Consider the following 15,150-nt stretch of genomic DNA (forward strand, 5'->3'; position numbering starts at 1 on the left):
AAGGTAGTTCACTTATGCTGTTACCCTCGGTTGGTCTAATAATCCACATGGTGCAGATATTCCCAGGCAGATAAAGACTCAATTCAGAGGCTCTTGGACATGGCAAAGATGATTCAGGTTATGGAAGGTATAGAAGCATTTGCAACACTCACCTATCCGGTTCTGAAAATCAACCTCACTGCCAACCCCAGGATCTCCCAAGACAAAGGCTTCAGGGCTCCAGGACCACTCCTCAGATCCAGCTCAAGACTGCTCCCTTGACAGCCACAATTTTCTCTCATCCCTTGCCTGGCATCTTTGAGGATTTGCTTTTCTGCTCTTACTCTTCCTGGACAGACTAAAAAGTTGGCTACTCAGCATGTAAGCCATACACACATCAATTCTCATGATGTCTGATTTCATAAATTAGCTTCACTTCAGATCAGAATTAACTCTCTAAACCGTGCATTGCATGCAATCCCGAGTATCAACAGGCCTTAAGACAGAAAGCGAGAGAGAAAACCACAAAGACAGCACCCAGAAGACGTGACTTTAACTCCCACAAGAAACATCCTGAAATGCTGCAGCACATTCTTTCCCACCAGGGTTCAGCTCTCCAAAAGGAAAGGGACATGGGGGACATATGTAGCTCAGCTAATAGTGAAGCACGACTAACAAAAACTCAGGGAGAGAAATTGGGGTTCAATCTGAAGGACAGAAAAGCAAAATAGGCAGCCACTGACTCTTATCTCGACCTCAGTCTGAAATGGCAATCCTGCCTCCAGGAATCTCAGAATGATCCCGAGCCTGAGAGCTGTCTCCTCCCATTTTATATTCCTCTCTAGTGCTGGGATTAAAGGCTTGCACTTCCCGGTTTCTGTGGCAAAATATTGTGGCTACTAGGATTAAAGGTGTGTGTCACCACTGCCTGGTCTGTAAGGCTCATCAGTAGGGCTGTTTTACTCTCTGATCTCCAGACAAGCTTTATTTATTAAAATATAAATGAAATATCACTATACAATAGATTGCTCCCTAGAAAGCACTCAGTGCTAGGTTTGATGTCTAGCACTTTATAAACTGAGTGTAGTAATAGGAGCCAAGGCAGTTTCTTTATTAACCAATGAAAGTAACACATAGACAGATGACCCTCCTCCATCAACTGAGCGTGGGGGAAGATGCCTATCATTCTCACCTAAAAAAACTACAACTAAAATCAGAAAGAAATGTCGAGCACTATGGAGAATAAAGGTTTGTAGCTTATTTCCAAGTCACTTTTGGTCATTGCCCCATCACAGCAATAGAAGGCAAATTAAGGCAAGCACAGATTAATGGGTATAAATGTGTAGGTCAGAGGGCAGCTTGACAACATGTCAGTTCAGTGAAACAGTGGCAGGCTGTCCCGTCAGGCCTGTGACTTCCCGATCCATGGGCTCTTGGCCATGTTTGTCACACCAGGCATGAATTGCGTCTTGTGGAATAGGCCTCAAATCAAATCAGAAACTGGTTGGTTGGCCCCGTAACCTTCACACCGCTATTACAGCAGCAGACAATACCCTATCAGGCAGGTCAGTATCGTGGCATTCAGGAGTCATCTCTGGGCAATGCCATCGACGGTGTTTCTCCTCAGAGAATTGCACAGCACCTTCCAACACTGTGGGAACCAGCCAGCGGGGGTGGGGGGAAGTCTTCAGTTAGTTCCAGCTTGATTTTTCCGAACATTTTTGGTCTTATACAACATTTATAAAATACTTTTCACTACATAGCTCCAATTATACATTTTTGTCTAAACTATACTCGCAGATTTACATATTCAAGTACAAATTCTATATAAATATATAGAGACCTTAAAAAGTGAGACAGAATTACATGTTCACAATTCAAAAACATAAGGATGAGGTAAACTGTGGGAAAAACAGCAACAATAAAACATTTGCTTGTTTGCAATATACAAGATCTATTTGTTGTCACTAAAATATTAACATACAGCAACATTTTGTACAATTTGAAAAAACATTGATACTAATCTATTTAGTAAGAACAATGAGTTTCAGTGGGTTCCATCATATTTTAAAACTCTTACCCCAATACCTTTTATACTGTGGTTAGTAGACTTGGCTCTGAGTGCAAGTATTGGTTGGAATGACCAACTCAGATGAGAAAAGCACCCTCGCCGAACTGTTTACCTGCTTTCTAATTTCTGGGGTCAGAACACTGAATGGAGCCCAGTGTTTTGAACATGTTAGATAAGAACTCTGCCACTGTAAGGGCTAATGTTGGTTTTCAGTTCGACTTATCTGAGGGAGCCTCCGTCAGATTAGATTGGTCTGTGGACATGTCTGTGGGGCATTTTCTTGATAGCTAATTGATGGAGAAGGGTCCACCCTACTGTGGGCAGTGCCATCCCTAGGAAGACAGTTCTAGGTTGTATAAATAAGCAGGCTGAGCAAGCTATGAGGGGCAAGCCAGTGAGCCGTGTTCCTCTATGACCTCGGCTTCAGTTCCTGCCTTCAGGTGCTATAAGCCAGAAGTCGAAACTAGGCATCAGGCTAGGGATGCAGCTCAGAGGTAGAATACTTGCCTAGCGTATGTGAGCCCCTGACTTCAGTCCCCAGTGTAGCAAAACAGGACAAAATGGGTTTCTCTTGGCTCGTTCCAGTCGGGGTCACTGTGTGGCAACTGCTTGTGTTTCCTGGACATCCTGAGGCTTACAGATCTCATCTTTCATCTTCCAAACCAGCAATGTTGGGCTGAGTCCTCAGGCGACCACCTCCTTTGCTATTTCCATATAGAAAGCATTGAGATATGTCCAACGTGACTCTAATCCCAGCAGTGGAGAGGAAGGGCAGGTGGAGTCTGGATTCAAGGTCAGCCTGGTTGACAAGAGTAAGTTCACGGACAACCAGGGCTACATAGAGAAACTCTGTCTCAAAATAAATGAGGGAGGAGAGAGAAAACCGTAAGATGACATTGGGTTCACCTGATGATTCGAGATAAGCATCCCCTTGGGGACACGTGATTAGCAACTCTGACTCCACAGTGATTTTAACTGACCTTTTCCATCTGACAAATTTAGTTCTCTAGATATGAGCCACACTGGGAGGCTAGATCCTCCTCTGGCTGACACAGGCTTAAGGCTTTTCATTTTTCCAGCATGAGATTCCTGGGGAAATTCCAGTTTCTTGAGGACCAGTTCTGCAATTATTTGTGTAGAAAAAGGATATCTTTATTCCTGCCAGGGGAAGAAAAAAGGCATCCATACACATTAAATAAATTATTAATTAAAATTTTTAATTATTAAAAAATTTTCAAAAACATTTTTCCAATAAAATATTGGTATTTAAAATAATAACTAAAATAAAAATTATTAAACCACGAACAAGAAACTTAATAAACATTTCTCCAAAGAAGAAACACAAATATCAGTAAGTATATGAAGAGAGGGAAAATTAGAACGATATCGTTTAATAGGTATGGAGTTTTGGTTTACATATGGGTATGGGAGAGAGAGAGAGAGAGAGAGACAGGGTCTTACTATTTTGGCCAGGATGGTCTAGAACACCCGGACTCAAATGGTCCTCCGACTCAGTCTTCTGAGGACCTAGGGCTCTACATGGATATGCACGATCATGTCCAGTTTCAGAGTTCCAATTTTATGATAAAAAGAATATGGAGATGAATGTATGTTGGTTCTCATGGTTGTGGCAAAGTACTTGAGCAAACGACTTCAAAGGAGAAAGGACTTGTTTTGGGCTCACAGTCTCGGAGATGTCAACTATGATTGATGGTGCCATTGTTTCTGGACCTGTGGTGAAGCAGTACTTTATGGTGAAAGGGTGGGGCAGATGAAAGCTACTTACTTCATGTCAGCTAGAAAGAGACACACAGAGGGGAGAGAGAGAGACAGACAGAGAGAGAGAGAGAGAGAGAGAGAGACAGAAAGAGAGAGAGAGGAGGAGGAGGAGGAGGAAGCTGGGGACAAGACACAGCCTTCAAAGACTTGATTCCAGTGAGCCATTAACTCTGACTTGGCTCTACTTCCTATTTAGTCATGAGCTCATCAAAGGAGGACTCCATAGATAAACTCCCAATAGCATGCTTGGATTAAAGTCTTCAATGAATGACCCTTGGGGGGGATATTTCACATCAAAGCATAACACCAGGGATACTCCAGGAGAACCAGGCAGGCCCTGTTCCTGTCCTGACCCTTGTGAAGGAATACATGGAAGAGGAAGGCAGCCTTTGACTCCAGGAATGGAAGTCTTAGGTGAGTACGCAGTTTACGGTCCGTCCGGTCAGGATATTAAATTCTCAATGCGCTCCATGCCCTCTTTCCGCGATGTTCTCTCTGAAGTTCCTCAATGCCAGGGTCGCACCTCTTCCTGCAGGTCAGCTATTAGCTACCCACCCCCACCACATCTGCCTTAAGGTTTATGTAAATGGGATGATGTTGGAGCCTGAGAACCAGGAACCGAATTCCTCCAGTTCCAACATTGTCATGGTCTATGACGGGCACGTGGTGGAAGGCAGCTTCCCTGGAGCACCTATATAAATCATAACACACTGTGGCTCCTGGCTTGAGTGGACCCTTGAAGGGCTAGGCGGGGGGGGGGGTGGAGAGGGAGGAAGGAGGGTGGAAAAAATGAAGAGACAGGAAACTGTAGCGCGAGATAGAGAGAACGGATCTAACGTCCCCCAGGTGCGACCACAGGACTGTGACATTTCACCAGCAGTTTGGAAACAACTGCGAAGCCCCCAAATGAGAAGCGTGCTTGAGATAAGTCACTGAGGAAAGAGTGGGGGCGTTCAAAGGTTCATACAACTCAAGAGCAGAGACTCCAAGAGTCTCAAATCAAATTACCCAGAGGAGCTAGTCAACAGGCTTGAGATGGCCCACATAGGAGCCCACCTTCACCCCAGGTGCCCTAAGCCATGCGGGGATATGGTTCAGGTGCCTGAGGACAGTGACCAAGCCAGCCAGAAGCAGGAAGGAAGGATAAAAATAGGATTAAATCAAGCAGGAGAGTCGGCAAGGGTCTTGGCAGGCAGCAGGTCGTATCTATGTCACGGACTAAAAGGATAAAAGTGGGATTAGATCAAGGAGGATGGTTGACGAAGGTCCCACGGCCAGCGGGTCACATCTGGGTCAGGGGCTGGCATGAAAAGGAAAGGAAATCTGGCTGGAGCAACACAGGAAGGCATGAGGGCCTGAGTTTGATCCCAAATCCCATGTTTTTAAAGACGACTGTGTACGGTGGCATGTACTCATCTTGTTTTGGTGATAGAGTAGAAAAAGGAAGAGGCAAGTTTTGCTGGTTTGCTGGTCAACCAGCCTCCTCTACTGGCCAGTGAGAAATCCTACCTCAAATAATAATTATTATTATTATTAATAATAATAATAATAGATGTGCCTGCGGAATGAAAACAAGGCTGTCTCCTGACTTCTACACACATGCACACATATGTACATCTACATACACACAAGCACCTGTACACACACATGCACACACCCAAAGACTACAGGGTGATCTTACAGCACAGAAGGGGACACGAGAGACACTGGGCTAACTCTTGACCTTTAATTACAAGCAATGCTGGAAGAACTTGTGTGGTCATAAAACCCAACTTCAGTGATCCAAGTTATGCAAGGCTGGTTGTCATCACAGCTCCTCCCCTCTGTACATTCAATAGCTTTGCTGCATGTGTGCTGTGTTCAGGGCGGGGAATATAGTTCAGATGGTAGTGTTTGCCCAGAATGAAAAAGTCTTCAGGTCTCTCCTTAGCACCACATAAACCTGGTGTGGTGGTGCACCCCTGTAACATCAGCAGCAGTGACATGGTGTGCACCCCTGTAACATCAGCAGCAGTGACATGGTGGTGCACCTCTGTAACACTAGCAGTGATATGGTGTGCACTCCTCTAACACTAGCAGCAGTGACATGGTGTGCACCCCTGTAACATCAGCAGTGACATGGTGTGCACCCCTGTAACATCAGCAACAGTGATACGGTGGTGCACTCCTGTATCACCAGCAGCAGTGACATGGTGGTGCACCTCTGTAATACCAGTAGCAATGGCATGGTGGTACACCCCTCTAACGTCAGTAGCAGTGACATGGTGGTGCACCCCTGTAACACCAGGAGCAGTGACATGGTGGTGCACCCCTATAACACCAGGAGCACTCAGGAGATGGGGGCAGAAAGATCAGAAGTTCAAAGTCATCCTCAGCTACCACACAAATTTGAGGCTGCCTTGAGACATACAAGACCACTGTGTCGCCACACCTCTAATGGGGTGTCTTGTGGCACCAGTTTTATGCAGAATCCGAAAGTGTCATGATTCTAAACCTGATCTGACCCCCCTAAACTTCAGAAATAGCCTGCAGTCTGCTTTACTTCAGCTGGTCATCTCTGGAAGGGACGTGTGTGAGTGAGGAGACACGCCAGGGACGGATGAGGGCAGCTAGTGTCCAGCCCTGTGCCGGACAGGCGGCTGCACGTGTGTGCAGCACCCAGTCCTGTAAAAGCAGCGTATGCAGATGCGTTGGCCACTGAGAGAGGGTGGTGGAAGCCAAGGAGGGCACGTGTCTGTGAAGAACAGCAGCGTTGGGTTTGCCTCTTCAGTCTCTCCAGAGTGCGGAAAAGAGGAGGGGGTGGAGGCTGCTGAGAGAAGAAAAAAAAAAGAAAAAACAAAACCCAGCCACAACTACCATTAGAGATTGGCTCACCACCCGAGTGGAAGTGCTGTGGCTGCTGCCCAGAGCACACCGGAGGCACCAGCAGCTGGGGCTCAGGAAAGGTCTCTCTAGGCAGTGGCCATGGCTTGGCCACCTCCCTACTGGCTCTGCCTGCTGGGGACCTTGGTAGGGCTCTCGGCCACCTCAGCATCCAAGAGCTGTCCAGCCAGACATTACCGGACTCCGGGAGGACTCTGCTGCCGGATGTGCAAGCCCGGTAAGAGTGGGGCCTCAGCAGGGCTGGGGAGATGCTGTTTAAGGTGAAGGGGGGTGTATGGGGTAAGACTGAGCTCAAGCAAAGTCAGGCAACCTGCGGAGCCTCGAGGAATCACCTTGCCTGGACCTTGATTCTGGCCCCTCTCTCTGCTCACAGGTACTTTCCTTGTGAAAGACTGCAGCCAGAACAGAACAGCTGCCCAGTGTGACTCGTGCCTACCGGGTATCTCCTTCTCTGCAGACTACCACGCCCGGCGCCACTGTGAGAGCTGCAGACATTGTAATGCTGGTAAGAGGGGCAGGGAGTGCAAATGGTGACACTGAGCACATCGGGGCTGCGATGCTGGTGTAACCGGTGTGCAGGAGTCAGAGAGCTTCAGCTGCTTCGAGGCTCATGGGAAGTGGAGTCAAGGCTGAAGCATGGTGTGTGTGCCTTGGGCAGGGCATGTGGGGAGAAAGCTAGTGTTTCATGGAAGATAAGCAGTTTTAAAGGAGTGGAGAGAAGGACTCTGTAGATAGGATTGAGACAAGAAAATGGTGTGGTGGCACATGCCCACCATCCCAACCACAAGGCTGGTGGAGGCAGGAGGATCACTTGATCACAGGAGTTCAAGGCCAGCCTGACCCTGTCTCAAAAAACAAACAAACAAACAAGAAGGCAAATGAGATAGCTTAGTAGGCAAAGATACTTGGCACCAAACCTGAGTTCCCTCCCTGGGCCATATGGCAGAAGGAAAGAATCAACTTGTAAGCTGTCCTCTGAGCTCATATGTACGCATGAGCACACACAGAAATAAAGTACAATTTGCCCGGTGTGGTGGCGCACGCCTTTAATCCCAGTACTTGGGAGGCAGAGGCAGGAGGATCTCTGTGAGTTCCAGGACAGTCATGACTGTTACACAGAGAGGCCCTGTCTTGAAAAGAAGAAGAAGAGGAGGAGGAAGAGGAAGAAGAAGAGAAAAATAAAAAATATAATTTAAGGAGGGATAGTTCCAGAAATCAAGGACTCAAAAAAGCAACTTGCAGCCAATGAACCGCCCGTGTTCCTGTATTCCCACAACACTTGCAGGCCAGCTGTTCAGAACTTGGAGTTAGGAAATCACATCAGAAGCCAGGTTCCCCCTGGCTGTTTTGTACAAAAGGCATTTTGGGGAAAAAGCAGATAGATTTGTCCTTTTTAATTTATTTAAATTATTTACGTTTGTCTGCTCTCTACAAATGAAGAGGTAGGGTATCTGTAGCTCTCTTCTCAGACTCCGCCGTCATTTCCCCACCTCTGCTGGGGATTCAGGAAGTCTGTGTTAGCGCACACTAGACGGGCGCCTTTAAAAAGGCCCCTTTGAAGTAACAGTTGCTAGCGAGACACTTTTTCACATGCATAAAAAAAAATTTAATTGCCATTGGAAAAAAAAATCTCTGTAGGAAGTATAAACTGATTTTAGTAACGTCAGAAGACAATGTGTCCTGGAAGTGGAGGCAACTGGAGAGTAAATTCTAACGGCAATTTGTTTGCTTTGTTTCGTTTTTTGTTTTTCAAGACAGGGTTTCTCTGTGTAGCTTTGGAGCCTGTCCTGGAACTCGTTCTGTAGACCAGGCTGGCCTCGAACTCACAGAGATCTGCCTGCCTCTGCCTCCCAAGCGCTGGGATTAAAGGTGTGTGCCACCACTGCCCGGCTCTAACAACAATTTAACAGGACTATCCCAGACGGTTACACTATAGCAAATATAACAACGAAAGCTTTGTCTGTGGAAATTTCAGATAATTCCTACAGACATATTACACTGTGCCTAAATCAAAGAGAGTTATGTGTCCAAGTGGTAACATTTCATATAAGTAGTTTTTCCTATATCCCAGTAAGACTTAGTTGTGACTTAAACATGTGACTTCACTAAATTGTCCTTTAATATTTTTTTTTTCAAGACGGGTCTCTGAGTAGCCCTGGCTGTCCTGAAACTTGCCCTGTAGGCCAGGCTGACCTGGAACTCACAAAGATCCACCTGCCTCTGCACTCCAAGTGCTGGGACAGTGTTCCAATACCTCCTGACTTAATATTATACTCTTTAAAAAACAAAACATTGAGCCAGGTTTGGTAGTGTATGCCTTTAAACCCAGAGGCAGGTGGATCTTTGTGAGATTGAGGCTAACCTGGTCTACATAGCTAGAAACCCTGTCAAAAAAAATTTTTTTTCCACAACTCAGCGGCTGGGCTCGATCCCCTGCGTCCACAACTCAGCGGCTGGGCTCGATCCCCCGCGTAGCCTTCAAGGCTGTTAGTCAGAGTCAAGGGCTTTCTTCATCAGCACACACACTAAAACTGAAAAGATACAAAGATTAACACGGCCCTGTGCACCACAGATTCATGAAACATTCCATATTCTTATACACAAACAAGAACAAAATCAAAAGAAAAGCAACATGGTTTTGTTTTTGTTGTTTGACTGGGTTTTTGTGAGGGTTTTTGGGACAGGATTTCTCTACGTAGCCCAGGTTGGGCTGGAGTAGACCAAACTGGCCTCTTCCAGGATCCGTCTGTCTCTAAATTCTGGGATTAAAGGCATGTGCCACCATGCCTAGCAAAGCAACAGAAATAGTCCTGAGGCAACTTGGAAATAAGATTCTCTCTCTCCCTGGCAGCAGCCTCCACAGGGTTGGGAATTCCTTAATCAAACAAAGCTCGTGGCTCACACTGTAGCCTTGTCAAAAGGCCTTCTGCTGTCTGCCCTGAACCCCTCACTGTGCCCCAGGTTGGCTCCATCACCTTTGTCTGCGGGTCTCAACCTAATCCAAGGGATCAGGCAGCCGGGGAAGGTAACAGAGAGCAGGTCCCCTGGGTCTGGCCTTCCCTAAACCCCAGTCTTTGAGATGGGGAAGGAAGTCTGTGGTCTGTTCAGGTACAGTCCGGGCCCCTAGGGCCCCGCTACTCCCAACTGAAAACAAGAGTACTTCCGTCCAGTGTCAGTCAGCAGCCCAGCCCTGCAGTGTCCAGAACCATACCCCTCCACATTTGTCCCCCATCACTTCCCAGGCTTCTCCCACTCTCCCTAAGCAGATCCTGGTCCAGGTTGACTCACAATTCCTAACAGGCCACGAGGAACTAAGGTTTCACAGCAACTTGATCAGAATTCAGAAAAAAGGACATAGGACCATAAAGGAATTGTCCTTCTTTCTGTCCTGAGAAGTCATAAGCAGAAGAAAATTGTCAGAGTTGATGTAGGCCTTTGCCATCCACTGCTTCTACATCCCTCTTCTACCTGCAGGAATTCCCAGAGTGCTGTCCCACATCCAGATGTTGCTGCCTTCCAGGGAGTCACTCCCCTCCCCCCGCAACCCCAAGTCTAACTGGCACTGGTCCTACATTAGACTTAATTTTCTATTTTAAGAGCAATTGATGCCTACAATCAAGCTAGTCTCTGATAAAGTAAAAAAAAAAAAAAGAAAGAAAAACTATTGGGAATCATAGGGACACTGTCCCTAATGGCTAAGAACTAGCAACTCCTCAAATGTCCACCGGCAGCAGAATGGATGGCGGTATATCCACACAACGGAATACTACGCAGCCTCGAGAAAGAGTGATCTGTAGTTAGAGCCAAGAGCACAGGTGAAGTTCACAAAGCGTTAAGTAAAAGAAGCCAGACAGAAATGAGGTCACATGGCCTGATTCCATTCCACAGCACAGATGCAAGCACAGATGGCCTGTGGTGGCAGAAGTCATAGCAATGGCTGCTTTGTGAGGGCTTAGCTACCAGAAGACACCAGAGGACTGCGCTGCTGTCTTTAGCGTGCTGCTGATCATACCCGTGCGTCAAATTTGTACTTTTCATTTATCTTTTTGAGAGAGATCACTATGTAGCCCTGGCTGCCCTAAACCTCACACCCAGCTGGCCCCGAACTCACAGAGATCCTCTTACTCCCACCTCCCGAGAGCTGGGATTAAAGGTGTGCACCCCCACACCTGGTAGGTTTTTTAACTTTTAAATTACATTTGTTTGTTTGTTTACTTGTGTGGACGGCGGGCATGCCAGCCACAGTTCTCTGCTGGAAGTCAGAGGACAACCTGCAGGAGTCTGTGCTCTTCTTCCAACACATGGGTCCCAAGGATTGAACCTCGGTCGTCAGGCTTGGCACTGGGGACCTGCTGAGCCATCGCTCCGCCCCTTGTCCTGAACCTTAATTAAGCTTTGCATTTATAATGTGTATACTGTTGGGTTCTCACATCATACAAAGACGGGAGACAGACCACCAAAGTCTATTAAACGAGAAGCAAACTTTATTCTAGAAAAAGGGAAAAGATCTCCATGGGACACTAAAAGCTTCTCAGCTATAGCTGTGAGCACAGCCAGAGATTGGGCTTCTGTTGCTGTGGCCATGGGCGGTTTCCAAATTCCCCTTTTTATAATAAGAAGCAAGTATTAGGCATGAACAAAAGAATCTTTACAATCTCAAGGTAAAACTCAGATACAAATTGCTTTTTTTTTTTTTCAATTTCCATTAACAGGGTTTTTTAGTTAAACTAGTGTTTGTATTTGTTTCTTTCTGGCACTTTCTGATAGTGTTTACCAAAGCTCCACACTCCCCTGATATTGCCAGTTTCACATAGCTGGGAAGGGTACGGGACAATGCACGACCAAAAAGTCACGTACATCCTGTCATTTAAAAGTTAACTCAGCTCTCGTCAGTTGCTGGTCATGAGTAGCCCTGGAGAGGGGAGGGGGTATCTAAAAGCTGACCCTCAGTCTTGCAGACAGAGCTGCCAGTTGCAAAGTAAGGTAACCCACTGTTAATAGTTGATCCTTAAGCTGCTGAGAAAGCTGCTGACAGCCTGCTCTCATTCTCCTCAGCTTACAACTTTATATTTCGTTATTTCTCCATTCTTATTTCTGGGACCTCCATTTCTGTATTCTTATTCTTGGACGCTTCATATACCTCTACAGAAGTATATGGCATGCCAATCAAAAGCTGTAAAGTAGCAGAGAATAGGAAAGGAAATCATACAATCTCTGACTTTCAGTTCCTGTTTCTGAGCCCATGAATTGTCTGTCAACCATTCTTCTTCAAAAACAATAGCAAGTAGCAGGTGGCAGTGAGGGAGGGGCAGGGTGGGCAAGGATGAGGTGATGGAAATGGGGAAACATTCGCGTCCTTTGAACAGGTTCGGGTCCCTGAAGGCCTGTTATATCCCTGTTTCTCCGGGCCCTCCCCTCTCCCAAGGTCCTCTCATTCGCAACTGCACAGTCACTGCCAACGCCAAGTGCACCTGCTCCAAGGGCCTGGAGTGCAGGGACAAGGAATGTATGGAGTGTGACCCTCCTCTAAAGCCTGCGCTGGCCACACAGCCATCGGAGGCCTCAGGCTCACACCCTCCACCCACCCACCTACCTCATGCCCAAGGTATGTAGCAGGCTGCCCATTGTCCAGTTCGCTGGGGGCAGTGGGGCAGCCCACCTAGTACTGCCGATCTGCACTTACCCCGAGCTAGGTTCTGGGCCAACTTGTCTCCCTCCTGCAGAATCACAGGCTTTCAGTTCACTGCATCCTCGGAGGGGGTTGGGGGTGGAGGGGAAGGAGGGCGGGTTTTCTGCTGTGACAGATTCTGTCTGTTTCTTCCAGTGATGCCAGAGGCCAGGACGATCTGGCCTGCTGCACACACCAGGCAGCCTCGTGACTCAGCTCTCTATACCCATTGGCCATGTAAGTTTTCTCCCTGCTAATCCCCATTCCTCAGAGAAAGGGCAGACAAAAGAAGCCAAGAGGGCAGCGACAGGGAAACCCCTAAGCATGGGGTGAAGAAGGGGTACAGAGCTGCAGAAAAGTTCTGTGGATACGGGGGCTTACTGGGCATGAGTTAAGGATCAGAGTGATTTGTGTGTAAGCCCAGCATTCAGAGGCAGAGACAGAGCCACCTTTGCTGAAACAGCCACGTTTCCAGTGCAGAGAGGAACCCTGCCTCAAGGGAGCACGCTGGACTCTGAATGCATGCTCAAGTACTCACTACGCACAAAGGAGAAGAGAGAGAGGGCAGACAGACAGAAAGACAGAGCGGGAGGCGAAGGAGGGGAAAGCATGATCTAGCCAGGGATTAGGAGACAGGGGACTGGTCGAGCAGAAGGCTGATGATTGGAGGGAACAACAGATTGGGCTGAGGGAGTTCAAGGTTAGACCCTCCCGCAAAACCTCTGGGCACCCTTGCCTATCACAGCCCGAAGACCCTTGTGCAGTTCCGACTGTATCCGAATCTTCGTGACCTTCTCCAGCATGTTTCTTGTCTTCATCCTGGGAGGAATCTTGTTCTTCCATCAAAGAAGGAAACAGGGATCAAGTAAGAGATCAGCCACCCCTCCTTCCCCAGCCCACCATCTCAGCCCTGCTAGCCTCCTGAAGCCCCATCCTGACATCACCCTACTCTCACCTTCATGGCCCCCACCCCCACCCCGCTTTTCTCCCTACCCTCCCTACTGCTGACCATGCCTTGGCCCGTTGTCCTTCCACAGATGGAGATGACCAGGCAGAACCTGAAGAGACCTGTCCTTACAGCTGCCCGAGGGAGGAGGAGGGCAGTGCCATCCCCATTCAAGAAGACTACCGGAAACCTGAGCCTGTTTCCTACCCTTGAGCCAGCATGGGGTGGGGTCCTTTCCACTGAGGCACCATGCAGGGGGATCTCCCCTACCACCTACCATCGTTATCAGAACCCTTTCCTGTGTCTATGTGACACACCGCCCTTCTGAGACTGGTAGTGACGAGAACAGGATCCCCAGTGTGTGGTCAGCAATCTTGGGGAGGCCCAGGCTCTCGCTGTAAAACACAATTATAAATGAAGCCCTCTGGCTGGTAAAATTACATGCTAAGGGTGAAAACGGCCCGCGAAGGACTGGAGAGATGGCTCAGCGGTGAAGAGCACATACTGTCCTTCCAGAGGACCAGAGCTTGATTCCCAGAACCAGCAGGTGGCTCAACACCACCTGTAACTCCAGCTTCAGGGAATCCGACACCTTCGACCTCCTCTGACACCTACAAGCGCAGAACATTCACTCGCACAGACACGTGATTAAAAATAAATTTAAAAAACTTTTGACTAGGCCACCAGCAGAAAGCCCGCAGAAGTCCTGGGGCCGGAAGGTCTCACCTGCCACGAAGGACACTATTTGCGGACGCATATACTTCCTGCTCTGGTTCCATCTTCTCTGGAAGTTGCGACACTGTCTAGGGCAAAGCAGAGACTGAGGCGTTCTCTTGGTTGACGCCCAAGCTGTAAATAAATTCAGTTTTCTATTTCTATATCCACCATCCTTTTCTCTCAGTGTAGACAAGCATTGGAACCCAGAGCCAGGCCTTATGGCCCAGGGGCTCCAGTAACAGCTGGGAACGTTCTACAAGCTATTTCCCTTCCTACAATTAAAAAAAAAAAAAAAAAAAAAAAAAAAAAAAAAAAAAAGGTGGGGAGGGGAGAGAGAGGAGGAAGAGAAGGGGTGACAGGGTGCTGGGAAGAAGGTATGAAAGGTGAGTTCTAGCACCCTTCACCAGAAAAAAAAAAAATAGCCAGCACTTCCACAAGAAAATAAGGGAAAACAAACAAAAACTCGATGTGGCCCTGCGTGCTTATAATTCAAAGGGTGCCAGGAGGGCAGGGCAGGGGTTGGAGTGGAGACAGGACATCATTGGCACTTGTTGGCCACCAAACAATTCTAGGTTCAGAGAGAGACCCTATCTCAAGAGATTAAGGAGAAGTCGTGGAGAAGACGCACAGGGTCCACACTGACCCTCCACAGGCAGGCTTAGCCGTGCTCACCCACCCCGACGCGTGAATACACCACACACACTAATACAATTGAAAGTGAAACTCCACACTGTAGCTTTCCAGCTTCCTGAGACCGCAATCCCACAGTCAGGCCACACCCCATCTCACCCGTGGGGTCATGGATCCGAACAGCGAGTTGTCACCTGGGCAGACCAACAGGATTTCACATGGACCTAAAAGAATGAAGGGTCCAGAGTCCTACAGATCTATCTTCTTACTCCATCCCCTTTCCTGCCTTATCATAGAGCAGATGGGGAAACAAAACCGGTTTTGAAATCACCTGGGGATTTCTTAGGTGCAGGGTGGACAGAAGGACGGGGAGGAGGGTTCTGGCTGCTGCCGCTAATGGTTTCAGGCGACAAAGGCAGTCGAAGTGAAAGCGAAAGAGAAGCGGACTGAGATATAGCAGGGGAAGAGAGCACAAGC

General features: G+C 47.8%; 1 protein-coding gene and 1 long non-coding RNA gene across 3 annotated transcripts; one reads left to right on the top strand and one right to left on the bottom strand.

Annotated features, from left to right (window-relative positions):
* Positions 1 to 1,069: 1,069 nt before the first annotated feature.
* On the bottom strand, positions 1,070 to 15,139 carry LOC148122613 (uncharacterized). Of its 2 annotated transcripts, XR_015737454.1 has the most exons (6): positions 15,005 to 15,139; positions 14,833 to 14,897; positions 13,604 to 14,175; positions 12,396 to 13,216; positions 3,031 to 3,208; positions 1,070 to 2,899 (listed from the first exon to the last, which is right to left on the bottom strand). It is a non-coding gene; the product is annotated as an uncharacterized LOC148122613 (long non-coding RNA). The 2 variants fall into 2 exon arrangements; XR_015737453.1 differs by lacking the exon at positions 15,005 to 15,139 and having other exon boundaries at positions 14,833 to 14,965.
* On the top strand, positions 6,474 to 14,204 carry Cd27 (CD27 molecule). The gene is made up of 6 exons (XM_048444119.3): positions 6,474 to 6,929; positions 7,086 to 7,217; positions 12,138 to 12,317; positions 12,537 to 12,617; positions 13,126 to 13,245; positions 13,418 to 14,204. Exons 1-6 carry the CDS (start codon positions 6,794 to 6,796, stop codon positions 13,537 to 13,539), a joined length of 771 nt encoding a protein of 256 aa, XP_048300076.1. The 5' UTR covers positions 6,474 to 6,793; the 3' UTR covers positions 13,540 to 14,204.
* Positions 15,140 to 15,150: the final 11 nt, after the last annotated feature.

The sequence above is a fragment of the Myodes glareolus genome, chromosome 3 (assembly GCF_982192425.1).
Source record: "Myodes glareolus chromosome 3, mMyoGla1.1, whole genome shotgun sequence".
NCBI classification, from domain to species: Eukaryota; Metazoa; Chordata; class Mammalia; order Rodentia; family Cricetidae; genus Myodes; species Myodes glareolus.

What these genes read in the sequence shown, in the direction of transcription:
- Cd27 (XM_048444119.3), top strand. Translation starts at nt 6,794, where the DNA reads ATGGCTTGGCCACCTCCCTACTGGCTCTGCCTGCTGGGGACCTTGGTA. An exon ending in CTGCAGACATTGTAATGCTG is followed by an intron (nt 7,218 to 12,137) that starts GTAAGAGGGGCA and finishes CCCTCTCCCAAG; the next exon opens with GTCCTCTCATTCGCAACTGC. An exon ending in AAGAAGGAAACAGGGATCAA is followed by an intron (nt 13,246 to 13,417) that starts GTAAGAGATCAG and finishes GTCCTTCCACAG; the next exon opens with ATGGAGATGACCAGGCAGAA.